The sequence below is a fragment of the Pipistrellus hanaki genome (genome assembly GCF_964339955.1).
Source record: "Pipistrellus hanaki genome assembly, chromosome: 3".
Lineage (NCBI taxonomy): Eukaryota > Metazoa > Chordata > Mammalia > Chiroptera > Vespertilionidae > Pipistrellus > Pipistrellus hanaki.
This window is the reverse complement of record NC_140505.1, coordinates 162622081-162649874: the sequence shown is the minus strand read 5'-3', so window position 1 is coordinate 162649874 and position 27794 is coordinate 162622081. Positions and strand designations below refer to the sequence as shown.

Below are 27794 nucleotides of genomic sequence, written 5' to 3'. Positions count from 1 at the left end.
AGCACATAATATTTGTCACTATAGAGAAAGAGATTAAAACAACAGGAAGAGAGATAACTTTTAAAAATTATTTTCTACTGCTAATTTTTCCCAAAATAATTGAATGATAAACTAAAGTTTTTTTATAAGGAGAAAAATATTTGTCTAAAAAAATTTTTAATTCTCCACCAGTAAGAAAATAAAACAACTTTTTAATCACTTGTAAGATTTTCTCAAATCATGGTCTCACCTTCTTTTTTCTGAAAAGTGACAATCTAAGTGAAATCTTTGACTCTTTTTCCTTTACTGGATTGTTTGTTAGAATATCCAATGATCTTGAACTTTTGACTTTGTCCACTTCCTCTTCATCATCTACATCTTCATATTCTTCATATTCCTCTACTTCACCATGCTTTTCCAAACCTCTCCTTGCATGGCTTCCTATTTTCTTGTTTCTAACTAATATTTTAAATTTTAATGCCTACAGAGACAATTTGAAAGACAGATACAATTACACATTTACAGGTAAGTTTGCATTTGTAACAGTCATTGGCAAGTCTTTCATAAGATTTGCAGTTAGCTCACAGTAGTAACACATGTAAGAGTTCCATCTTCCCCATACCTCTATGGTACCCTAATAGACACCAGTAATATTATAGCATTGACCAAAATTCACCAAAAAGTAAGTCTGTTATGATTTTTATAGATTTTCTGACTTCAAAATTAGAGAATCAGAATCCTGAGTTGTGAGACTAGAATATGCCTCTTTAACAAGTCTCCAGGCATTTTTTTTTTTTACATTGCAGTATAATAAAATCACTTTATCTTAATTCCTTATTTATTCATTGGAAAGCATTTCCTTACTTTAGTATGGAAGCAAAAACTTTAATGAATACGTATATCCAAATGCTAAAAATGAATTTATAAATAATAGGAGGAGGAATTCTATTCCTATAAAGCTAAAATTATCATAACTTACTGAATTATATCATGATTCTTATACTAAATATTTCATGGTGTTTTCAGCACTTTGCACAAGTTATTTAGTGTCTATTTTCTGTCACTATTGGACAAATTTAGCCTGTGGGCATTATTATGAGGTGAAAGTTTTTCCACATGTTCAGTTTCTTTTGTCTGTCTCAATTCTATCATGAGCCCTGTGCTCTTGTCAAAACACCTCATCTTTAGATTTTTCACTCAGTTAAATATTGTAAAATGAGTAAAAAATATAAAGGGTGATATTCAAATATTACAAAAAAAAAAAAAAGTCTGTTCTGTACCAAAATGATGACATAGCAAAATTAAACTCTTTGTTGTTAAACAATACTATCATGCAAAAATAAATAAATAAATAAACAAATTCATTTATCATCTGGTAAAAATTGGGGCCAGCAGAGGACACTAAGAAGGAAGGGCCAGAGAAGAATGAAGAAAGCCTCAAAAGTGTGGAGTTAACACAAGAAAGTGCTTTAAGGAAAGGAAGGAGGCATCCCCAATGTTTAATGCTGTCAAGGGAATAAATCAGATAAAGACTGAAATAGGTCCATTGGAATTTATCATTAGGAAAGTATTTGATGACCAAACTGAGATATTTACTACAGTGCAGTTGCAAGAGGAAGCCTGATTAGGTAGGTTGTGAGGAGATGAGAAAGTGAAAAATTTGGTTGTTAAGACCAGGCATAATAAAATAAAATAAATAGCTGAAAATCAAACTGAAATCCTGAGGATAGGATTGGGGGAGGGGGGGCGGGGAGGATGCCTTTTTTACACCAAAGTCTAGCATATGCTCAACTGAACATGAAAAGGGACCCATAGAGACAGTTACATTGAGCAGATTAAGAGAGAGAACCTGCCACCCAGGTGCTGAGGTATTGGGCTGAGATTGTGAGGATAAATACATAGACATTTCAATTTGTACACAATTCTTAACAGACAAAATATTTTCACCTAAATGTTCATAGAAACATTTCTAAGCAACACCTTGCAAAGATACACCTCTACGAATAATCAAATGTAAGCATTTTCAATGATCTTTAACCCAGTTTCATGAACCAATAGCATAGTGACATATTTTTTCTTTTGATCTTAACCTGAGCTTCTCAAATAAAATGTTACCTCTGGTGAAGGTAGTTTGTCTGAAAAATCATCAAGCATATCAGACAGCAAGGTATCTCCCAACACAGTCTGCAAAATGTCTGCTAACACTTCTTGTTGGGAAGGGGAGCAGTGATTTTCTAAAGAGAGCACCACTGGGTAGTCAGATGTCTAAAAAATTAACCATTGCTACAGTTATTTCTCAGAACTCCTTAATAACTTTAATGTAATTAAAAGAAGCACTTAATCTATTTTACCCCTTACATCTAATGTTCAGTACCTTTGGAAAATAATCATTTTTTAAACCAAAAGTACTTTTAAGTTTGTCAAATCAGAGAACATTAAATCTATAGGAAAAGAAAAATGATTACTATTTGCACCCCAAGTATAGGGAACAACTGAAGCATACAACAACAGGTATTCATTTAAATCAATAATGGCATATTCACTTAAAGAAATAATATAGATTGGTTAAGAAGGAGGTGCAAAAAAAAAAAAAAAAAAAGGAGGTGCAGTTATACACTAGCACACTGCTGTAGAAATATCTCTATAGTATAGTCTTATGAAGAAAAGCAGTTGCCAGAGAATATGAGGCTACACTTTTATTTTTCAAAGTACATAAGTGTGTGTTTATTTATATGTGTTTAAATGGGAGTGGAAAACTTTAACACTACTAAGTGAAGGAAAATGTTAATTTTCTACTTTTTCCATTTTTAAATGCTAAAATCAAAACTTGTTGCTTTATCATTTAAAACAACGATAAAGATATTTCTAGTTTTTAATAACAGAGGAGATATATTAAAGAAGGGTGGCTCTATAAAGACATATTCTGACCTTTCTCACCACTGTAAATTTGAAATTTGCTACAAAATAGAGAGCATCACTCATTTTTGGATCTTATTCAAAATTATTTTGTCTCCATATATGATCATCAGGACACAAATTCACCAACTTTATAAGCAAGCCAGGGAATTACAGGGTCTGCTGCATTATCCCAGACATTTAAATAGGATATATATTAGACCTTTTTAATGGATCAGAATCTTACTTTCTTGTGGCTGCTGTAAGAGATTACTACAAACTTGGTTGCTTGAAACAACAGAAATGTATTCTCTCACAACTGTGGAGGCCAAAATTTTAAAATCCGTTTCCCTGGCTAAAAAAAATATTTCAAAGTATCAACAGGCTCTAAGACAAATCTGTTCTTTCTCTCTTTCAGCTTCAGGTGTTGCCAACATTCCTTGGCTTGTGACCCTATCACTCCAGTCTCTGCCCTCTTTCTCCTGTGTCTTCACAGGGCTTCCTCCCCTATATGCTTGAAATCTCCCTCTGTCTCCCCCATAAGGATACATATGATGGCATTTAGGGCCCAAACAGATAATCCAGGACTTAAAAATTCCTTTCATTCAAATTCTTTAGCTTTATCACATTAGTAAATACCCCTTTTTGTAAACAGAGTAGCATTGAGAGGTTCCAAAAATGAGAACCTCATTTCCTCAGGGTCCCCTATTCAGCCTATTATAATATACGTTCTTATACACACATAGGTAGACTCCATCTAATATTAAGAGGACATGTAGAAATTTTCCAAAAATAAAAAATGATTTTGAAACTAGGCAAAGTGATAGCTTAGCACCGTGGTCGACAAAGTGCGATTCGTGGAACCACATGCGGCTCTTTGGCCCCTTGAGTGTGGCTCTTCCACAAAATACCACGGCCTGGGCGAGTCTATTTTGAAGAAGTGGCGTTAGAAGAAGTTTAAGTTTTAAAAAATTGGCTCTCAAAAGAAATTTCAATCGTTGTACTGTTGATATTTGGCTCTGTTGACTAATAAGTTTGCTGACCACTGTCCTAGCAGATGGAAAAGCTTTTTTTTTTTTTTTTTTTTTTCTGTAGTGGCCTTGGCTCTAACCTCTGGAAAGGTCCTCTTGTCTTTTATCCTTCTTGGCCACATCTAAAGCAAGTATTGAGGAGTTTGCTTTTCTTAGAGCCCACTTCCAGACCCAGGGTTGTTTTCATGCTCACCTGTGTCACTCTTGTGTTTTGTTTTGGTTTTGACAATATTAAAAATTAGTTTTTTTATGTATTTGCCTCTAAATAAGTTACATGTGCCAATATCTATCCCCAAAATTATGTCCTCAATCAAGTTACCAAATCTACTTTGTTTCATTGCTATCTCTTTCCCAAATTAATGGTAGAAAATCCAACCTTCAACCTCATCTTTGCCACAAAATTGAGTTACGCTGTTCAATTGAGAAAGGTCTTTGAGTCTTGATGCTCAAAGCCTTTTTTTCATTTTGTCTCCTTCTCTTTGGAATCTTAGAAGCTGTAAGGGTTTCCATTCCTTGTAAGATCTTTGACTTTTAAGATTGTCTCTTTTTCTTTTCTTTTTTTTTTTTCCCCTTCGTTACCCATCCTGGATTAAGTGAGAGGGTTTGCTATACAAATATTTGGAAAAAGTATTTCAGATTAATGGTTAACATTGCAAATTCAAAGACTTTGAGACATGTCTGAAAAGGAGTAAGAAGACCAGAATAGACAAGCAAACAAGGGAGAAAGGCCAAAGGATAGGAGAGGTAATAGAAAACAAAGGATATAGGGTTTGGAGGGTCCCAGTATAGACTGTAGCTTTCATTCTGAGTGAGACTGAGTTTTGAGAAGGGAAATGGCATGATTTGACTTATCAAAAAGTCACTCTGGCTGATACATTGGGATGAAACTGCAGGGAAGGAAGAAGAAAAGAAAGAACATTGGATATGAAGTCAAATAATCCATGAGAGGGGGGATGGTGGTTGACCAGGACAGTGACTATGAGAATGGGAAGAAGGGACGTAGAGCCAATGGGACTTGCTAAAAAAACTGACTGAGATGTAGGAGAAAAGGAGGAGAGAGTTAAAGTTGGCAATAATGATTCATTTTAGGCTTAAATACATAGAAGTTACCATTTAATGAAATTGGGAAGACCATGAAAAGAGTGGACTGGCAGAAAGAGGAATATCTGGAGCTCAAATCTAAATACCTTATGTTAAATATGCCTATTACATATGCAAGTAGAATGTGTGTGTAGTTGTCTGTATTGGTATAGAGTTCAAGCAGTAAGTTAGGATAAAGATAAAAATTTAGAATTATTTGAAATTGTATGTTTAAGAAAATCGATGCCATTCATCAACATTTTAAATTAAGAAGTTTTTTATATTTTATATTTTGTGAATATTTACTCACTTTATACTATATTTCTAATAAACAATACAACAATTTACTTAAATTTGTTATGTTTATTTTTAATACTTTTTATTTTTATTGATTTTAGAGACGAAGGGAGGAGAGAGAGGAGAGAGAGAGAGAGAAACATCAATGATGAGAGAGAACCATTGATTGGCTGCCTCCTGCAAGCTTCCTACTGGGGATTGAGTCCAAAATCCAGGCATGTGTCCCTGACCAGAATCAAACCTGGAACCCTTCAGTCTTCAGGCCAATGCTCTATCCATTGAGCAAACCAGCCAGGGAAAGTTATGTTTATTTTTATAGTTAATACACTGATTAGTTAAGAGAACTTTAAATTTATCAAATTTATGTTTAATTTAATAGATATGCATTACTTTATTAGATATACATTAAGTATTCAGTAAGATTAGATCAAATATCTTCAATTTTACAACATTTGAACTACTTAAGAAAGAAATAAAATATATTAAGTTAACAAAAACAACTTAAAAATATATAAAGATGCTTAATTAGCCAAGTTTGTAAATGGGGCCAAGTATTCAAAACTGAGCAATTATTAAAGCATACCCAATTTATAGACTAGGATTTATAAACTGACTTTAGACACTCTAGAAAGAACTAGATCTTTGAATCTAGCTTTAACAATTGAATAGTAATTTTAAAACCCAAAATAAACTTATAAACATTTTTGCTGTAGAAATGGTTGCCACTTGCCCAGCCATTGTGCCTCAGTGGTTGAGCATAGACCCATGCACCAGGAGGTCACTAATTCGATTCCTGGTCAGGGCATTCCTGGGTTGCAGGCTCATTCCCCAGTATGGGACATGCAGGAAGTAGCCAATCAATGTTTTGATATTTCTCTCATTGATGTCTCTCTCTCTCTCTCTCTCTCTCTCTCTCTCTCTCTCTCTCTCTCTCTCTCTCTCTCTCTCTCTCTCTCCCTTCTTCTCTGTTTAAAATCAATAAAAAGATATTTTAATAAAATAGTTGCCATCATAGTCATTACAAAAGTCAACAATGGAGATAACACATTTTTAACACGTTTTATTTTTGTATCTTGAAAGTAAAGTAGTTGAATGTTTGTAAAATATTTATTAATTATATAGTACTATTATATAGAAAAATATTTCTCAAACTTTTTCATACATTAAGAAATATATTTATGATGAAATAAACACACATATTATATAATTACACAAAAAGTTCCATGAAACATCTACCTTACTACTGGAGATTAACTTTGATAAATCTATCATTTTACTATATACTGCATAAATTTCACTGACTACTAATGGACCATAACCCATGATTTGAAATATCACTAATCCAAACTAATGCCAAGGATCATAGAATTTTGAAACATGTAAATTATGTTGTGTTTAAATATAATTGAATAAAGATACGCACGTACTATGAATGCATATTTATGTATGGCTTGAATAACAGTTTTAAACAAGAGTTTGCTGGTGAGTGTATAACCATGGTACACAACAGGTTCATTTTGTGATCCATCCCAGCAATCAATTTCGAGACACCGGCATCCTTTCACAAGGGCACTAGCAAAATGTAAAGAAAATAAATAGTCATTCCTGGATCTTTAAAAATGTTAAAGTGTCCCAAAGACTACTTGCAAAAAATTTAAAATTTGTAAATGAATTCATAACAAAGTTGTTGTGCTGAACTGAATACACTTTTCTTCTTTACTGTGAGCATGGCCTAACATGGAGCAACAATGGGCCAACCACAGTTCCAGCACCACCAAGAGGGTGCCATGGGCAGGGCCATGGACTCTGACTCCTGCAATTTCTAACTATTACTTATGCATTAAGTTCTATATGTCTCATAGAAAATGTATGATATACAGCTCACTATCAATAAATATTTATTGGCACACCAACTTGTTTGGCTAAGTGGATAGAGCATTGGCCTGTAGACGTAAACGTCCCAGGTTCGATTCTGCTCAAAGGCATATGCCCCAGGTTGTGGGCTCCTCCCCAGTGGGGGGTGTGCAGGAAGCAGCCAAGCAATGACTCTCTCTCATCATTGATGTTTCTCTCTCTCTCCTCCTCCCTTCCTCTCTGAAATCAATAAAAATATATTAAATAAATAAACATATATTTACTGTGTTTATATTAGAAAAACTGAGAGTTATAGGTATGTAAGAAGAAAATGGAAGGCAGACAAAAGTGATCCTCTAAACAAAGTCTTGGAAGACAGACAAATGAATAAAAAGAAGCTGATTTGAAACATCAGAATCTTAGACGTGATACTCATGTATCAGGGAGATGGCTCTAAAAAAAGGTCCCTGCCATACATGAAGACATTTTTCCCATGGAAAACCAAGTTAGCATTTGTTTTCCAAAACAAATATTAATTTAGCCCACTGTGTCCAGGCCAGCAGTTCTCAATCAGGACAATTTTGGCTCGTAAGCAACATTTGACGATGTGTGGAGACATTTTTTGTTACCATAACTGGGGGATAGAGGAGAGGTTTGTGACTGGCATCTGGAGGGTAGAGGTCAGGAATGCTGGTAAACAAAGAATTATCTAACACAAAATGTGAAGAATGTGAGAAACGTTTCCCTGAGACATAAAATCCTGCAGAAGAGAGTGTGGTCCCAGCATAAAGTATTTGATGTAGAATCAGTGATTCTTTCAACAGAAATACAGAGTTTTGAATAAACCACTCACACAAAAAAAATAGATATTTTAGATCTAGTATTTCTTTGGGGATCATTTTAGTCAACTTTTTAGGGAGATGACTCCAACAATATTTAAGTAGGAGTGTAACTGAGGAAAGATAAAGCAATTATGACATTGAAGTTGAGGTGCTGAATTCAAGGGGAAAACAAAGGAGAGGGGGGAAAAACAAAAAAGGACCTTATGTTCCTTTGGGAATAACAAAAAAGTGAAAGTGACCTGAGGAGGTAAGGCATTAAAGGGGAAAATAATTAATAAATTTTATTTATATTGCAGGCTTCACTAAAGCAATATAGAGCTAAATAGTTCATACATTATTTGTTGAGGCTTTGGGGTGGTTTGCTTTCTAAGACCACTTTGTCTTACTTTTTAAGTGCACACTGCTTTATTCAGGCATATAGAGATGCACTGTAATGTAAAATCTCAGTGTCTTAGTCCACTTGTCCCATTGTTGGAGAAATAACTTGAGAACCCTCTTCTAAGAAAGTCTTGTTTGACCCACTGGTAGTGACTTAGGCAAATAAGGTGGCCACCTAATTTTAAGTACAAGTTCTAAAATGAGCTATGTGTGTAGAAATCAAACTGAATCTATTTCTCAGCTCGTGTGTTTGTTTATTTGGATTTTAAATTGTAGAGTGCTCAATATCTGTTATTAAGTTTGGTAATTTCCAGAAAAGAATGTTTTTATGCCCTCCTCTCAGTTGATTGTCAAAGTATATTTCTTGCCCGGTTTATCAACACAGATATCAGTTGCTTGGGGTGCTAACAGAGAATAATCTTGAACTCTCTATTGGGAAAATAAAAGACCAAAAAAAACTATCAAAAATTCAGTTGTGGAAGAAAACTTTTCATGAATGACAACCTTCCTAATATTGATTGTTGCTACATACTTCTCTCGATAGTTCTGATTTCAATCTTGGATCCAAACAACCTTTACCAAACTACATATGTTGACTCCGTGATATGAGTCCCAGCAAAAGTGATATGAGTTACTCAGAGGAATATGCAAGAAAGTATGTAAGAGAAAGTCTCCTCCAGTGGTGAAACCATTTTCTACTATTTCACATTGACCCCTTTTCGGGGAATGAATAATGAAAATTACCGTCTCTGTATAGAAATGCTCCACTTAAATAAGTTTAAGGGACTTTATGTGGATTAAAATATTCAATGCTATTAGGACAGTTTTTATTAGTTTTTCTCTTTTAAAGATGAGGCAGTTAAACACAAGGACTTTATATTTGTCACATAATTAACAAATGAGAAAAAGTGAGGAAAGATAAGTACCAGAAACTTAAACATTATTAGGTAAACATTACATTACACCACTTCTCATGAGTAGAGAAATTTCAAAAGAATTGTCTTCTAAAATGATCTAAAATGATATCTTCCACAGTGGGTAGAGAAATAGAGGAAGAAATGCAATTAAATTTAAATTTAAATATTCAGTTGTGTGCAACATATTCTTGGAATTCAAAAATAATTATATTTCTAAATCAACCTGTTTAAAATTTATATTTTTAATTAAAATAATAAAGTACGAATAGAAAATTCTATAATGAACGTATAGCTATGAGTTGGGCTATTCTTACAGAATTCTAAGTGGATATACTTCTTAGTTTGTAAAGTTATGTATTTACTTAGGTTTTAAATTAGAGAAACAATTTAACTGGGAAAAGGAGGTCAGCAGGCAGAATTAGGAGGAAAGTGAAAGATTACATAGTCTCCAAGATATGTGCAAATCAAAATGACTCTTCCTTATGTGATTGCCAAATATGCACAGCCTGCTTTTACTGCGAATTTCCACCAATGGAGGCAGACACCAGTGGGAACTTGAAAGGGTTTTAAAATGCAATAAAGTTAAAAATCCAAATAAATACCTTTCATATCCCCAAATGTCACTTGGCCCTATTAGTTGGTCAGATATCAAGTATGTATTATGTGAACTTGAGATAAAATAATCACTTAATGGATGGTGCATATCTTGATAAACATTATTAAATTCTTTACTAAATAGTAGGAATTCAGGTGAATTCAGGAATCTTGTAAAACCTTCAAATGTCATCTGCCTTGCTTGCTTAACTATAAAAAAAAAAAAGTAAAAAGGTGTAGTAATATCATTAGCAGTATAAACATTATATTCCACTTTAAAACATATTCAGTAATAGAGCATGTTTCTAAAATATTCATTTAGAATTAACATTAATACTATTTTTTGTCTCTGGAAATAAATTTTTCTAAGTAATACCCTTAATTCTTCAACGTTCAAGCAGAGAATGTATTATTCAATTATCTCTGATTGTTTTAATGTATTAAAAATATACACAAGTACAAATGTCATAGATCAATGAATTTCCTCAAGCTAAACATCTAGCTAACAAGCACCCAGGTCATAAGTCACAACATTAGAGCCCCCCAAAAGCTTGCTTCCTGCTAACATTCAATCACTCCCACAACCCACCCAAGCATATTCAATGGTCTAGCTTCTAACAGCATATCTTTGTTGTCTCTTGGTTTTGTGCTTTCTATGAATGATGTCATACAGTTTGTATTTTGTTTATCTTACTCAACATCATTTCTAAGATTTATTCTTTCAGTTAGACATTGTTTGTTCCCATACTATTCCCATAGTATTCCATTGAGTGATTACACCACAATTTATCTAAGGATTCTATTTTTGAAGAGCATTTTGATTAATTTCCAGTTTGGGGCTATTACAAAAAGTGCTGCTATAAACAATCGGTACCTGTCTTTTGACACAAATGCTTAATATCGAATTGTTGGATCTTTTGTACATTACCAGCTTCAGTAAGTTATCTCTAAACTTTTATACACTGTATGGTCTATACTAAAATTACCTATTTAAGCAGAACACTGGCTCTGGAATAAGACAGCTTAGGTTAAACCTATTCACTTGTTATGTAATGAGAATGTTATTTAACTTCCTCCTATGTTTGGAATGATGGTAATGAGAGTACTTATCCTATATATGAGTTCTAAGTAGGTTGCTGTTGTTTTTTGTGGTTAATAATTCAGTTCATCCAAAATAAGAGCTGGTGTGAATATTTGCTTTAGACTAGAGAGTGATCCTTAGCAAAGAATTTTATCACCAGGAATTCATACTATAGAAATAAAGAGTCAAACAAAGATCAGTGTGCAAGAATGCTCACACTAGCATTATTTATATGTGCTTAATAAGAGAAGGAAACAAATTAAAGCCCAAGATACAATACAATACTAAACAGCCTTTAAAAAATAATGTATCAGAAAAAAAAATATATAGTGACAAAAGTAAATGTTTATGATATCGTAACAATGAAAAACCTAGCATTCAAAAATACTATTACCATTTTAGTATAAGAAATAAAAGCTAGAAAAAATGCATAGAGGACACTGTAGGCTGCGAGCTTTCTGTGTCAAAGCCATGCAAATTTATGGGAACTTGTGGAGCAAATGCATCATATATTGTAATAGTAATGGTTGCATAAATAGATTCTTTTTCCCAGTGCAATTAGCAGTAATTGGCTTATAGCCCTTTTTAACTAAAAAAAATAATAATTAAATAAAGTTCTTTGGTAATGGAATAAAAATCAAACTCATTTTGTGCCTTTTAAAACCACAAGATTGTGATGAGAACCTCTTGGATTTTTAAAAACCTTATTTGCTACATGTCATATACCAATATGGGATGAGTTGAGAATCTTAGCAACATTTGAGACTCTAAAATCATATTTAAAATTGGCCTTATAATACTTCATGTATATGACATGCAAACACTTGGCTGTGTATGAAACCAAGTGAGGCAGAGGACATTACAAAAGATGAAATGGATGAACAGAACAGTGCAATATTATAGTTAAAATGCAAACACAAGTCCAAGATGTCATTGCCATCATCTCATTATTGTGTTGTATCTTTTACCACCTGCAGGTAGCAGTGCCAAAATATGTCTTTTTGAATATTCACTAAATCAGCTCTATTGAAAGTGCTTATCAGTGAATTTCTAGTTATTAATAATTTAAAGAGCTTGAGCCAGAATATAAATCAATTCACTACTTCCTTCGAGAAAGTGAAGAAGAGAAGAAGAAGAAGAAGAAGAAGAAGAAGAAGAAGAAGAAGAAGAAGAAGAAGAAGAAGAAGAAGAAGAACAAGAAGAAGAAGAAGAAGAACAAGAAGAAGAAGAAGAACAAGAACAAGAACAAGAACAAGAAGAACAAGAAGAAGAACAAGAACAAGAAGAAGAAGGAGGAGGAGGAGGAGGAGGAGGAGGAGGAGGAGGAGGAGGGGGAGGAGGAGGAGGAGGAGGAGGAGGAGGAGGAGGAGGAGGAAGAGGAGGAGGAGGAGGAGGAAGAGGAGGAGGAGGAGGAGGAGGAGGAAGAGGAGAAGGAGGAGGAGGAGGAGGAAGAGGAAGGGGAGGAATAAGAAGGAAGAAGAAGAAGAAGAAGAAGAAGAAGAAGAAGAAGAAGAAGAAGAAGAAGAAGAAGAAGAAGAAGAAGAAGAAGAAGGAGGAGGAGAAGAGGAGGAGGAGGAAGAAGAGAAGTTGTTAACTGAATTCATCAGGTGTGGTAATACTGTTGTAGTTGTTTTTATAATCTGGCGCAAACTATCTTGTTGCAAAGCTGGAAAAGTTTTAATGGTGATCTGATCAACTCCCACTTGCTGTCACTGCATTTAGTCCTATTATGCTTAAAACCCTCCAAAGTCTTTAGATAGAACTGTATCATGAAGCCAAAATCGTAATAAGGACCTAGAAGACCAGTATGATTTGGTCCCTGACTATCCCTCTAAATTCATCTAGCCCTGATTCTCCAAGTTCCAACCACACTGTCCTCTTGTACCTTGAATTTTCCAATTCAGGTCCAACACTTTTCTTCCATCAACTCACACACTGCTCCCACATTTTTCATCATTTAAGCCTAAGCTCAGATGTCACAGCCTCATAGAGGAGTCTCTTAAAATCTAAACTAGACTTCCTGGGTGGTTTACTCACTCTGATTTCCTGTTTTATTTTTTCACAGTACATAGCAATCTTTGAAATTACACCTTTGATACTCTAATTCTTCATTGTCAAAATTCCTCCAACCCCCATCAGGAATATAATAGTTCTAGTTTGCCTTATTTCTCACTATATTTCCTCCCCTAAAAACATACTTGGTTGCCACAAATAAATATTTGAATAAATTATGAATGGGTGACTCAATGAAGGAATCAGTTTGGTTCATATGCTATCTGTTAAACACTGGTAGCCATAAACCAATTTTCAAAGGCAGAATTTAGACTTTCATACCTCCTTACTAAATAAATATTTTGAGCTACCAATTTATTCCTGTAGGATTAAACACCATGCATTAACTTGTTACTTAGGCAACTAAAAAAATAATTTATTATATAATGTTTTCATTATTTTATTTAAAAATGAGCATAAATAAACAAAAATTTGAAGTTTTTATAATCCACTGAAAGATGGAACAAAAATAAAAAAAAATATATGACAGCTCATTAGCCTAAGGCAGCAATTTTCAATCTTTTTCATCTCATGGTACACCTAAAGTAATTACTAAAATTTTTCAACACACCAAAAAATATATTTTTTCCAGATCTGACAAAAAAAGATAGGTATAAATTCAATACATTCACACTGGACAGCTTTTTTTGTGTTTGCTTCTGTCATTTTCTTTTTTATTTTTTTACAATCTAAAGGAAAAGAGGTCAGTGCCCTTGACTAAATAATCAGGTATTGCATGTTTTAAAAATTCTTGTGGCACACCGATTGAAAATTGCTGGCCTAAGTGATCATTTAATTTAAACCAGATGACTATATTCAAAAATAAAGAAAAGAAAAATAAAGAAAGAAAAAAAAATTTGAAAATGTCTCTAAAATATGGTAGTTAATTATATGTATTGACAGTGGATAAATTAGTGATTTTGTAGTATTTTATGTCTTTCCTATTATTGTTTTCATTTAGCTAAGTTATTCATATGTTTTTTTCAATAATATAATGTATAAAGATTGAAGACTACCCATAACTGGATTTTTATCTTATTAATGACTATTTAGAAACTTACTTCTATTATAATACATATAACAGAATCTTCATTTTGCTTTTTACCCCTAAACTTATCTCTGAACATTTGACAGATATATAAAATCGGTTAAAAGAAAGGAGCTGGAAAATGAAATAGGAAAGAAATGCCATGTAGCTTTCTAAAAGATATATACATGCTATGAAATACAAGAATAAAACTACCAATATTTTTTATTATCCAGAAGAAATCTGACCCACCCAAAAATTTGAATTTGATAACTGTAGTTCATTAAAAAAATGCTAAGAATGTAAGTATTTGATAAAACTTTGAAATTCAAGCCTACCTTCTTGAACAGGCTCATATTTTTCAATGGTCGCAGAAGCAATACTTTGACTCAAGTTAACTATATACTGCTCTTTTCTCAAAAAGTCATCCAGATTTTTTTCAAAAAGAATTTTCCGGTTTTCAGAATATGCATTGAAAATCTCAATAATTTCTTCTCTGTACACAATACTTCGATAAATTGATCTAAATTCTTCTATGGTGATTTTTCCTTGCTTCAGCCTGTCATTATCCTACTAAAAAAAATCACTAGTGGGCTCACATTGTGAATATAAAAAAAAATACACAATCAATTAGAATATTTGGTAACATACAGAGCAACTTATACTTGAAAGAAGATGAATCTTAGATTAGTATCTCAGATACAATATATTAAACTTCAGGAAGTGGTGCCAACGTTGGGAAAAAGCTAATGGATTACCATCACTTAAAACCTAGTGGCTGTAGCAGGCATAGAATAAGGTCTGGGCAAAGATGAGTATTGTAGTATGGTTTTGAAATACACATTTTCTTTTCCTATTCCAGTATCTCTCAGGGCCTTCTTGAAGCCATGCTAGACAGTATGTATCCCATGCTACTAACACACAGCCTGCACCATAAATGTCAGAGAAAATCAGAGGCATGCAAGATCACTGTGAAGTAAGGTGCTGCAGAAATTAGGCAGTATCTGAAGGAGGTAGTATCTACATATCATGAAGGATTTGGGATAATGACAAACAAGGTAGGTTGCAATAAGAACACATGGATTCACCTGACTGTTCTGAAATTTTCATTTTTGAACTTTATGACGTAAGAGAAAAAAAATGGGCTGGGTCCAGTTATTAAAAGCTATAGCAACCTGGGAGGTTGAGTAAGAACATGACTAGCAAAAGCAGAAGTTCAGTATCATTATCTGTGCAATACTAATTGGAAGAGATGGAGAACTGCATCTAAGGCAGTGGGTCTCAGCCTTTCTAATGCCACGATCCTTTAATACAGTGCCTCATGTTGTGGTGACCCCCAACCATAAAATTATTTTTGTTGCTACTTCATAATTGTAATTTTGCTCTGTTATGAAACATAATGTAAATATCTGTGTTTTTCGATGGTCTTAGGCTCATACAGAACCTATGGGTCCCCTAAAACCATCGAAAAACACAGATATTTACATTATGATTCATAAGAGAGGATATAATCCAAGAGGATAAAAACTAAAAAAGAAATGAGGTCTTAATGAAACCCCTAGTCCCCTCCCCCTGGCATTTCAACAAGTTAACAAATTATAATTCAACAAAGAAAGCCCTGCTCAACCCAGATGCGTGCCTGAGAGACCCAGGCATTGAAACATCTAAAGGTGGGCAACAAGGAATAAACAGGGAAACAGAATGGGAAGAAGTGCAGCCCGACATCAGGGAACTCACGGTTGGGCCAGTAGCAGCGCTTCCTTTGGCAGAGAGAAGCATGCAGAATAGGGAGGGAAGAGGGCAGGTGGGGGAACTACAGCAGGGCAAGTGGCATGGGAGCGAACAGTTGTTTGTTCAGCAATTCCTCTCCTGGGCATATACCTGAAAAACTCAAAACCATGTATCTGCAAAGATATAGGCAACCCTATGTTCATTGCAGCATTATTCACGGGCAGCAACATGGATGGACTTTGAGATTATGCTAAGTGAAATACTAGTAAGTCAGTCAGAAAAAGCTAACAATCATAATGATATCCCTCATATGTGAGATATAAAACTGAAAGTTGTTAACACAAACAGCAATGTGGTGTTGCCAGAGGGAAAGGGGTGAGGGGAGAAGAGGGTCCTAATATAAGGTGACAGGAGAAGATTTGACTTTGGGTGGTTGTACCCTATACAGATCTTGTACCATAGCAACCCACACCTGAAACCTATATGTTCTTGTTGACCAATGTCACACTAATAAATTTAATTTAAAAAGCAACTAAAGAACAGGTGTGAGTGAAAGTATGAAGAAAGAACTCAGAAAAACTTAAATATTAAAAGTTTAGACACATAAGGGAGAGAAATCAGAAACATCTGGTGTTGAAAAGAGTTGGAATAACTAGTGAAATAATAGCAACACAAATAACAAATTGAGCACAGAAAGCTCACCTTTGGGCCTTTAATTTCAAAAGAGGCTATGCATTTATATTTTAACTTTCTCATTACACTGTAAACAGATTGAATGCAAGGAACATGGGCCACTTTATTTTGGTAAAAAGCTAACAATTGGTAGACAAAATGGACTAACATATTCGTAGCTCCACAATATGTGAGACTTTGGACATATGAATGAAACTCTCTGAGCTTCATAGTCTACACCTGCAAAATGGGGATAAATAATATCACCTATATCATCCAGTTGCTGTGCAGATAGGAGATGTACAAGATGGGCAGTTCTAGAGTTCACTGTATTGTATGTCTTATCTACATCTGCTTCCCTCACCTCATCTACCCTAGTGACTCATCTTTTGAAACTTGGCCTGTACGGTGGACCCTTGGGTATAATAGGGGACAAACATGCTGGAAATGAATTCTTCATTTCATGAGGAAAAGTTCAATGGGGATTACCAGAGAGTTTGATATGAGGAATTCAAGAAGCAGTCTGACCTGAGAATCAACTATGAAGTTTTGCAGAAAAAGCTGTTTCATTTTAAACGTTAAAGTATCCGGGCATCCAAGCAGAGACTTGGTTGGAGTAGAAAAAGAGGATTGATGTGTTACAGGAGAAAGCATGACAATAAGGATTTTGGAGTCAGACATACCCAGATGTGAGCTCCCACAGTTACAGGAGAAATGAACAGATCCCATCAATGTCTTTATCCTCTGTATCCTTCTGTATTCAAAGATGCTAATAACCTCCTTGAATGTTTATTGAAAAAATAATGTGTACAAAAACCTAATAGAGTGCCTAGAACATGGCAGATGACGCACACGTTTTATCATGTCTCTGCATATGGCTCTATTATTCTTGATAGAAAACTTAAATTTTGTTCCCAGGAGAGTAGTCATTCAAGCCACTGAACTTCAATAAGGTAGTGCAGAGGAGGCTACCGAACTCACCTCCTCCCACAGACAAACCAACTCTACAGCTGCATATGGTACCATTTTCTCTGAAAAACATCCAGAAACTAGTGAGCAAATCCTACACACAGGGTGGGTGAGGGGAAAACCCACATCAACAAGGGTAGGAGAGGCGGAAACATAATCTATCATCTCCAGCCCCTGCAGGGTGACCTATAACCTGGATGCAATTCCCCACTCCCAGTTTCTTCCTGAGGAATGAAAGGTTTGGACCCAATACCTAGTGCCCCAACTTTTTAAGATTCCCACATGAGAGACAGGCTCCCAAAATACCTAGCTCTGAAAGCCAACTGGGCCTTGATTCCACAAGACCCAAAAGACCACAGTAAACAGTCCTTCATGGCTCCTGAGGACTGGTGGCATTCCCCCTCCAAGCACTCTCACCCCTCAGCCTAGAGGCAGGACAGTGAAGCACCTAGTGTTCTCCTGCAAGAGGCTTATTTGGATATCTTTTTTAAAAAATATATATTTTATTGATTTTACACAGAGAGGAATTGAGAGGGATAGAGAGTTAGAAAAGTCAGTGAGAGAGAAACATCAACCAGCTGCCTCTTGCACACTCCCTACTGGGGATATGCCTGCAACCAAGGTACGTGCCCGTGACCGGAATCGAACCTGGGACCTTTCTGTCTGCAGGCTGACTCTCTATCCACTGAGCCAAACCGGTTTCGGTCTATTTGGATATCTTAAAAGCTACATAGAGTCTGAGAGTCATGCTTCTGATCTAACACACACCCAGGGGCCGAGTGTGCCATCTTCATGCTCCCCTGCTGCCTCACCTCAGATCACCAGTGTCTCCCTGAAAGAAGCTGTGCACACATCTGGCACCCAGGCTTTGCAGCTGCTAGTCAGGGGATGAGCTCCTTGGTTGCCCGGCTCTGGTAGCCAGTGGGGCTTGCATGTGCGAGTGCTACAGGTCTGTACCACACAAGGAAACCGTTCTTGACTGGCTATTTCCCCAGGGCTCAGCACGGACACAGCCAGAGTCAGAGGCACCCAGTTCCCAGGCTTTCTCTGAGGGAGGCCAGGTTTAACACAACAACAACAACAAGGTTTAACACAGCAGCAGGTCTCCAGAGACTTTGTGTTGTCCTCCTGCTTTGCTCTGGGTTGGAGGTATCCCACTGAAGGGTACTGACAGCCTGGCTCTGGTGGACAGTGAGTGCGGCTTGTGTGCACTGGTTAAGAGAACTGTGGCAAACAAAGAATTATATATAATAAAGTCAATTATTTTAAAGTTAAAAAAAAAGAAAAGAAAAGAAAAAGAAAAAGTCCCTGGTTGTCTGTTCGTTCTCCTGGGCCTCAGAGCAAAGTGAGTGGAATGATATAGCTCCACCCAGCTCCCAGGCCTTCCCTCAAAGAGATCTATTTGCATATTTTGCCTGAGGATCCAGCTTCCAATTAGCCTGCAGCCAGGTGCTGAGACTCTCCCTTGGGGACACCCGCAGGTCTTGGTACACACCCTCTGGGACTAGGAGCCACTAAGAATGAAGTGGCTTTGGGAAATCACAAAGGTTGAAAAAAAAATAAGAGCTAAGGCTGAGCTAAAGAATGAGGTTTATCTACTAAATGAGACAGCTTCCTTAAGACTAGCAGAGGTGAATGCTCCATTTAAGGCACCAACAGTTAAAAAAATGTTCGAAGGAAAATCTTCCAAACAAAAGAACAAGATAAAACCCCACAAACAGACAGAGATAAATGACTTATCTGTCAAAGAGTTCAAATAATGGTCATAAGTATAATGGAGTTTCTTCAAAAAATTTCAAAATAGACAAACATGTCCGACAATTCCACTTCTTGGTATTTCTCCAAAGGAAATAAAACCACTATCTTGAAAAGCTATCTGCACCCTTATGTTTATTGCAGCACTATTTACAATAGCCCAGCTATGGCAACAACTGAAGCTTCCATCAGATGAATAGATGAAGAAAATGTGATATGTATACCAGTCATGAAAAGGAAGAAGATTATGTAATTTGTGACATTATGGATGGACCTTGAGGGCATCATGTAATGTGAAATAGGTCAGAAAGAGAAAAAAATCAAATGCTGTATAATGTCCTTTTATGTGGATCTAAAAAAAAAAAAAAAATTGAACTCAGATACAGAGAACAGATTGATGGTTGCCGGAGATAAGAGAGGACAATTGAAGGTGGTTAAAAAGTATGAACTTCCATTTATGAGATAAATAAGTTATGTGGATGTAATGTATAGGCTGGTGACTAAACTCAATACTGTATCATATATTTAGAAATAGCTAAGAGAATAATCTTAAAAGTTCTTATCACAAGAAAAGAAAAATTGTAACTATGTGAGGTGATGGATATTTACTAAACTTATTGTGGTGATCATTTCACAATATATACAATATCAAATCATGTTGTACACCTAAAACTAATACAATATTATATGCCAATTATATCTCAATAAAATTAGAGGGGAGGGTAAGAAAATCAGTAAGACTCCTCAGGAAGGGTGGTAAAGTAAAAAGAAAAAAAAATTAAGAACTGAATTTTAAGAAGAGAGCATAAGGACAGGTGAGAATGAATGATCAAAAATTTTAAGCTAAAACTAGGTGACAATGATGTCACAGAAATCAGAATAGAGAGAATTTTAAGAATAATAAAATGCACATAGAAGCTTCACCATTGAAAATAGAATTTTAGAAATAAATATGTTTCCAAAATTGGTATGAAAGCAAATTTTATTGCAGTAGATGATGGAAGAAGTGGAGAAAGAAATATACAGTGTTATTTCAACTTATCTACTAAAAGAGAGAATGTAATGTTTAACAAAGGATTTGGTGCTACATATTTTTCAGATAAGATTAAAAATAAGCTTGATTGGACTGTGGTAGGAACTCATAAACTTTAAGTAGAATCAAACAAAAATATAAGTGGCTGAATCAACCCAAGTTGCAGACTTGTAGGGCCAAAGCAACAGGGAATTCTCTACCTGTCTCTCTGCCTTCTATCGTCTAATCCAGCAGTTCTCAACCTGTCTGGTGCCGTGACGACCCTTTAATACAGTTCCTCATGTTGTGGTGACCCCCAACCATAAAATTATTTTCGTTGCTACTTCATAACTGTAATTTTTCTACTGTTATGAATCGTAATGTAAATATCTGTGTTTTCCGATGATCTTGGGCAACCCTGCTAGCGGTTCTCAACCCACAGGTTGAGAACTGCTGCTGTAGAAGCTAGACTCTAATCCATTCTACAGTACTGCCATATGTATCCTAAAATACACACGATGTCTCTACTTAGAAACGTCAATGGCTATCCATTTCCTACAAGAGTAAATCCAAGCTCCCAGGCCTACCATTCAGGATTTCTTATCTGGCCAGAACTGGCATTTGTAGCTATTTCTCATCACTCTCCTTCATGCATCTTATACTCAGATCATGTTTGATCACCTTTCATCCCCCAAGTACTTTCTGTACTCTGCTCTATACATGCTGCCTCTCATTCTTCAAGGTCCAAAAGAAGGCCACCTCCACCATGGCATCTTTCACAAAAGCCCAAGTCTGAATCTCTGTCTTCTCAGATGCCCTGTTAGTATTACCTATGATATTTATTATAATCTACTTATAAAATAATAATTTCTGCCTTTCTTTTCTCTCTCATGAAAGAGACAACACTTTATTCATGTTTTATAGTTTCTAACTTTCTAACTTAGTGCCATGTACATAATATGATTTAATAATGGTTGATAACTGTTTAGAGAATTTGAAGACTTAAGGTAAGTCCTATAATAATATGAAATTTTGAAATTAATAGAGTATAATATAAGATTGGTTATGTGCATTGAAATTATACAGATTTCCTATAAAATATTTTACATGCTACAAGTTAATGATAAAGGCAAAGAAGACCTATTTTCCAGTTTGGCTCAGTGGATAGAGCATCAGCCCATGGACTGAAAGGTCCCAAGTCTGATTCTGGTCAAGGGTACATAGCTCAGCTGCAGGCTTGATCCCAGCCCTGGTTAGAGCCCCTGAGGGAGGCAACCAATCAATGTGTTTCTCTCATATCCATGTTTCTGTCCTGGCCCCTGCCTCCTCTGCTCCCCCTTCCCTTCTACCCTCTCTACCAAAAAAAAAAAAAAAAAAAAAAAGGAAAAATATCCACAGGTGAGGTTGGATTAACAACAACAAAATTTAATAAAGGTATTTTTTTAATTAGGGAATTGCTGCTCAAACAATGATTCAATAATTTTTTTAAAAGTTCAGAAAATTTTGCTATGTTCATAGTATTATAAAGGGTTGACAAAATTAAGTTTACAGTTGTGCATACACAAAACTGAGCTTTTTCTTGTATTATTTATTTATTACTGTATTATCTACCTTATTATTATCATCATTATTATTTCATTATCTATGATTTATCTTTTAGGTAATGCTGGCTGACAATTTAACCTACTTTTGCCCACCACTGTATATTTTTTTTACTCAAATTTTATAATGGACATTTACATTGTGAGGAAATAAATTCATGTCAGAATTGATGTCAGCTTCTTAGGAAATCAATAAATGTAACACAACTTTCAATATATTTTTTTAAATCATAATGGGCATACCTTCAACTAATTTACTGAGAGCCTACATTTTGCCAAGCCTGGTGCTAGGTACGTTACAAATGACACCTTACTTGACATTCAGAACAACCCTGCAGGATAACTGTATTAGTATCCTCACTCTGCAGATTAAGGCTTTCGCTCAGAGAGACTGCTGACTTGCCTTGGAAGTACCACACAGCTCGTAACTAATAGAGTGAAGAATCTCCAGGCCAGTGAGGTTGCTAATAACAGTAGCCTTGAGATACTGGAAGATTTGGGGTCACCAAAATAAGGTTTATTATGATTCATTTTATGTACTGTGGCTAAAAGGTGTACTCGTAAAGTGAGGAAAGATTAGCAGCAAAAGTTGAAGCAGAAGATTGGGATATTTAAGAAACTAAATCTTCAGCTATCTAGAAAATTCAATTAGCCAATACACCTTCCTTAGGAATTCTATTTAATCAACATTTTAATAAATAGATGGCAGTTTAGCTTAAGGCAACAAATATTATTTATTAGAGAGTCTATGTGAATTATTTAATAGATAAAAATAGTTTGTCATGGCCATCAACCTCAATTATATGTAATTTATGCTTCTAAAGTACTTGGGGTCAGTTTAAAGAGGTTTTTGAAGTAAGTTAGGCAATCTCTGCCTCTCTAATTTTTATAATTAACATTGTTTTTATAGCCACTCCAAAAAGATTTTGCTAAACAAAATAGACCAAAATTGTCATATCTGAATAATCACAAATTTCAACTAATGAGCTATTTCTTTACTTTTTATAAATGTTGAGCTTTCTACATAATGCATGAATATAGCATGCATTTCACTCATGTGCATTTTAAACAGATATCTCTATCTCGAAGAAAATTCAAAGCAACCTGATAAATCACTGGATAAAGCAGTATTTTCACATTTGGCAGAGATTTAATTGCCACTTCTATATTATGTTGAATGTGAAAGGATATAGCTGTTTCTCCCCTTGGACAATAACACTGCGAAAAATTTCTGTGTGTAAAGGTCTTTCACAGAAACTTGTGTTTTTCAGATGTAGTACTAGGCACTAACTGATTAAAATTCGGATAACTTATTGCAGCACATGCCACATAGATTCATTGAAACAACTCTGAAGCATTTGTCTTTCCTGTCATCTCCTGAGTACTACAGCTTTTCTGTTTGAACCTCCTCTTTTTGGTTTCTAAATACGGGGGCTATATCTTATAGGAAGAAGTGTTTGGGGGGAGGCAATTCTCCATAGGTCTTGTGCCTCTGCACATTTTCGGAGCAGAGGCACCAATATTCTTTCTTCAGGACTAGTTTTTCAAGGATGTCTGCATAATGAAGATATAGTACATCCCTCTGAGAAATAAACAGGTTTGCTTACTGTCTGCAATGAAAATGCTAATGACACCCTCCTGAGCAAAAAGGTCAGACTGACATACTGCCTATTATAAAAGATGTGGGTTCCTCAAGCTTGAGGTTGCTCTTTAGTAATGCAGCCCATTGCATGTATTGTACTTGTCACCTGGCCTTCCTCACATCATCACGCTTTGGGAACTGGGGCTTAGAAAAAAGGCATCAAATTGCTGACATTCTGGCAATTGCTATTTTTGTGATTAACGAGCTGTCTTGTTTCTCTGAAGAGGAAGCCTGCCTCTGCCAGCACCTGGGAAACTACCTCAGACTGGCTGGTTAGCTTGCAAGTAAGGGAATATAAGCTTTCCAGTTCATGCTAGTGGTAGCAATTTCAACGTGGGTTGTGTTTCTGGCTACTCGTGTCCAAAAAAAAAACACAAAATCAAAATGAGGATATCTAACTTCCTATCTGGATTGGCCAGGCTAGTTGTCTTTCCTGATTCACCAAGAAATGTGTCATTTGCAATATTTGCAAAACTTGGCTAAACACTTGACTTATTTTATTCATAATCTTCCCTCTGCTCTCCAGTGGGAAGAGGGCTGGGCCACATTCCCTTTCTACCAGATCTTCCTTAAGCGGAGAACTTTGGGTGTGATTTTCTACTTTGAGGTGAGTAAATATAAATTATTTTCAAGATTACCCACTTTTCTATAAATCACGGACATACAATTCATAAATTGTTTCATCATGTATATGATGTCATCTAATCACATAACTGATCCTAATCTAAGGTTGACATTCCATATTTTCAGTAGATTCTTCTAAACGGATAACTTGGTATTATTTCAAATTTTGTCAACATCTGGTTTTACATCCTACCTAGATTCTATCTTGCTTTTAAGTGTATTTAGCATAATTAGTTGTTTTAATTCTTAAGAAACTAATTTTTCATCTGTATTTTCTGCAGAAAGCACCCAAGTAGCTATTGACATTTTGCTATATCGGGTTAAGTCTTTTCCAGAGTAGGGTAGGCAGGGCAGATAGCATCTCACCTTAAAAATATACTTCACATGAATATTACTATATTGAACATTAAATTTTTCAAGTAATTTCTGAGTTTTTTGTAGGTCAATTTTTCCACCTTTAAAGTCTTCTCGAAGAACTGACAGAAACCACGTATGAAATACAAAAGGAGGAAGTTAAGGAAATTCTCACAGAAAATCATGATGTACTTAAAATGCCTAAGGATATTTGATCTCTCTTCAGTTTATTTTTGTTTTTAAAGAATAGTCTATCCTGTGCTTATATTACAAGGTAATTCTATGATAAATTATATTTAAACAAAACTAAGTAGATATTGTTCTTCAGTAAAGGTGTGAAAGGTCATAACACAATAAAAATTATAGGAAAAATAAACATTTATGAAATCAGTTATTACTTGGGAAATACAGTCTATTGCTTAAAGATATGGACTTGGGAGCAGCTGGACTTCAAGATACCCCTGTCAGCCCTAACCGGTTTGGCTCATTGGATACAGCATCGGCCTGTGGGCTCAAGGGTCCCAGGTTCAATTCCAGTCAAGGGCATGTACCTTCGTTGCGGGCACATACCTAGTAGGGAGTGTGCAGGAGGCAACTGATTATTTCTCTCTCATCTGAAAAGTCCTCAGTTTAATACTTAGAGAAGGTGGGGACAATAAATGAGTTCACAATACATCATTGAACACATTTTCTTCTACTGAGTGTACTGAGTGTTCATTTAATAGTAATCATATCTGATATGGTTTCTGCATTAGCCAAATGTCCAGCTACACACATGCCCAAAAAAGAAACATATGCGGTGCCATCCAAAAGGGTTTAAAATGTCTTAATAAGAGTATATTTGGTATTAAAATAACCAAGCTTACTTATTATCTACAGATACACTACAAAAATTAGAACACTTCCATTTGAAAAAACTAAGACTTAAAAGAACATGACAGTCTATAAAGCCATGAAAGGTATTGGTAAAAAAAAAAAAAAATGTTCAATAATCCACTCAATTTCAGATTGTTAGAACTAATGGGAAGCCCTTCAATTTAATGGCTAATACTTCCTATGGTACAATTCATGTTCTTATAAGAAAAAAATACTGAAAGCTAGGGAAACTCAGAAAAATCTCATAACAGATATGGAAGGAATAAGTCTAAATGTAAATGAGAGGGATTTAAGTTCAGGAGTCCTCAAACAAGACTGAGAAGAGAACAAGGGGGATAAAACAAGAGGAAGATGAGGAAATAGGAATAGAAAGGACTTTGGAATGGATATTTCTCCATATTTTCATGGCCTGGCCTTCCCTTTCTCCTTGCTTAGAAGTCTCTCCACATTAGGTGTTGTCAAAGGTTCCGGATATAATTAATTCTGCCCCTTTGCAAGAAAGGAATCTCTTGATACTCATCAGCTGTTGTCACCCCTTTCTAGAGAGGAAGAAGAGAAGGCAACGTGATTTATAGTCTTTGTTCTTTGGAGATGACTCACACTTAATTCCCATAAAAACAATTCACAAGATGCGCTCCTTGCACCTCACCACCCTGGAAACTTCCTGGCTTATTGCTTATGTTCTGACCATCTCCAAACCCACAATGCTTATAAATGCTGAATCCCCTGCTGTCTGGCATTATTCCATGAACTGCCACCAAATCTGATTTTACTTTTGCTATCTTATTCAAAGCTCTCACCCATTCAGTAGACCATGATCCCAATAAGTTTAAGACAGCTATTCTGAGTATAAGTCAATGCCACTGTGGTCCCAGAAGGCGCAAAGTGCTGCAAAATACTCTCTAGCAACTCTGGGATGCTTCTCTAGATCCCTGACAACATATAATGTATGTGGAGACACACCCCTTTTGAAGAAGGCTGTTTGGAAGGCTAAGTTCATAATATCTCCAACGTACGGATAACTGGTTGGCTGGGCTCCATGCTGTCAAGTGACTGTCATTTTTATTTTTTTGGTCTGAGCACCCATTGTGATATCATCAGAAGTTCCACACTTCATAGGAAAGGGTTCTTTATGACTTCATCAGGAGACTCAGAGCTTGCCAGGCTACCTGTTTTCATGTTTAGACACAGTAATCTTCAGCTCGAAAGTCGAACACCTTGATGGGAAAGGTGACTCATGGAATGTTTTCTCATCCTCTGAACACGCTTTATTTCAGAAGCTTTGCTTCTGCTGCAACCAAACATGTCACGTTCTGTTCTGAGTAGGAAAGAGAAAGAAAAAGCAATCCGCAGACTGTTAATACAGGCTCCTCCAGGGGAATTTGTAAATGCCTTTGATGACCTCTGTCTGCTTATCCGTGATGAAAAACTTATGCACTATCAAGGTGAGTGTGCAGGCCACCAACACTGCCAAAAATATTATGTCCCACTCTGCATCGATGGAAATCCAGTCCTCTTGTCTCACCACAACGTAGTGGGCGACTTCCGGTTTTTTGACTGTCACAGCAAACTTTCTTTCAAATTCGACCTGCTTCAAAACCAGTTAAAAGACATCAAAACTCATGGAATCATTCGGAATGAGACGGAATACCTGAGAAATGTTGTTCTGTGTGCCTTGAAGCTGTATGTGAATGACCACTATCCAACAGGAAACTGCAATGTGCTGAGAAAAAGTGTGAAAAAGAAGGAGTTCTTGATAGCCTGCATTGAGGATCACTGCTATGAAACAGGAAATTTCTGGAATGGCCTTTGGAAATCTAAATGGATTTTCCAGGTGCATCCTTTTCTAACCCAAGTAACAGGAAGAATTTTTGTGCAAGCTCACTACTTCAAGAATGCCAACCTTCATATTGAAATCTCCAAGGACCTGAAAGAAAGCTTGGAAATAGTTAACCAAGCTCAGCTGGCTCTAAGTTTTTCGAGGCTTGTGGAAGAACAAGAGAACAAATTTCAAGCTTCGGTCTTAGAAGAATTACAGGAGTTATCGAATGAAGCCCTGAGAAAAATTCTACGAAGAGATCTCCCAGTGACCCGCACTCTTATCGACTGGCAGAGGATACTCTCCGACCTGAATCTGGTGATGTATCCTAAATTGGGATATGTCATTTATTCACGAAGTGTGTTATGCAACTGGATAATATAAATGATTGCTCCTGGTAACTGTCTCTACCTGATTTAGTCATGGGTCTGGGGGATGATTATTTTCCCAACATTAAGAAGCCACTGCAGAAGACTGTATCTTGGCAAATGCAAATTTAAATTAGGGGAAAGTGTAACAAGTACGTTTACTTGGGAGATATTCAGCAATGAGGCAAGAAAGGTGTTATGTAAATGTGCTTCAAGGTAGTGATCATCATGAAGTCACATTTATTAGAATCTAAAGTAGATTCATGGAATGTGGCACCCCAGAAGTATTATAGAGCTGATCAGTGTTAAGGCTGTGTGTGTGTGTGTGTGTGTGTGTGTGTGTG

General features: G+C 35.7%; 2 protein-coding genes across 2 annotated transcripts in view; one reads left to right on the top strand and one right to left on the bottom strand.

Annotated features, from left to right (window-relative positions):
• Positions 1-24528, bottom strand: part of PLCZ1 (phospholipase C zeta 1) — a gene marked incomplete at its 5' end in the record, with an annotated part of 41435 nt that extends 16907 nt beyond the window's left edge. Inside the window, 6 exons of the mRNA XM_084878280.1 lie at positions 230-460; positions 2095-2244; positions 6710-6854; positions 9876-10077; positions 14366-14597; positions 24400-24528. Coding sequence (XP_084734406.1) covers positions 230-460; positions 2095-2244; positions 6710-6854; positions 9876-10077; positions 14366-14597; positions 24400-24528 — 1089 coding nt within the window. The remainder of the gene's footprint in view (positions 1-229; positions 461-2094; positions 2245-6709; positions 6855-9875; positions 10078-14365; positions 14598-24399) is intronic.
• A 2038-nt stretch (positions 24529-26566) lies between these two features.
• On the top strand, positions 26567-27466 carry CAPZA3 (capping actin protein of muscle Z-line subunit alpha 3; the record flags this gene model as incomplete). Its single annotated transcript, XM_084876185.1, has 1 exon — positions 26567-27466. The coding sequence occupies one exon, from the start codon at positions 26567-26569 to the stop codon at positions 27464-27466; it is 900 nt and encodes a 299-aa protein (XP_084732311.1).
• Positions 27467-27794: the final 328 nt, after the last annotated feature.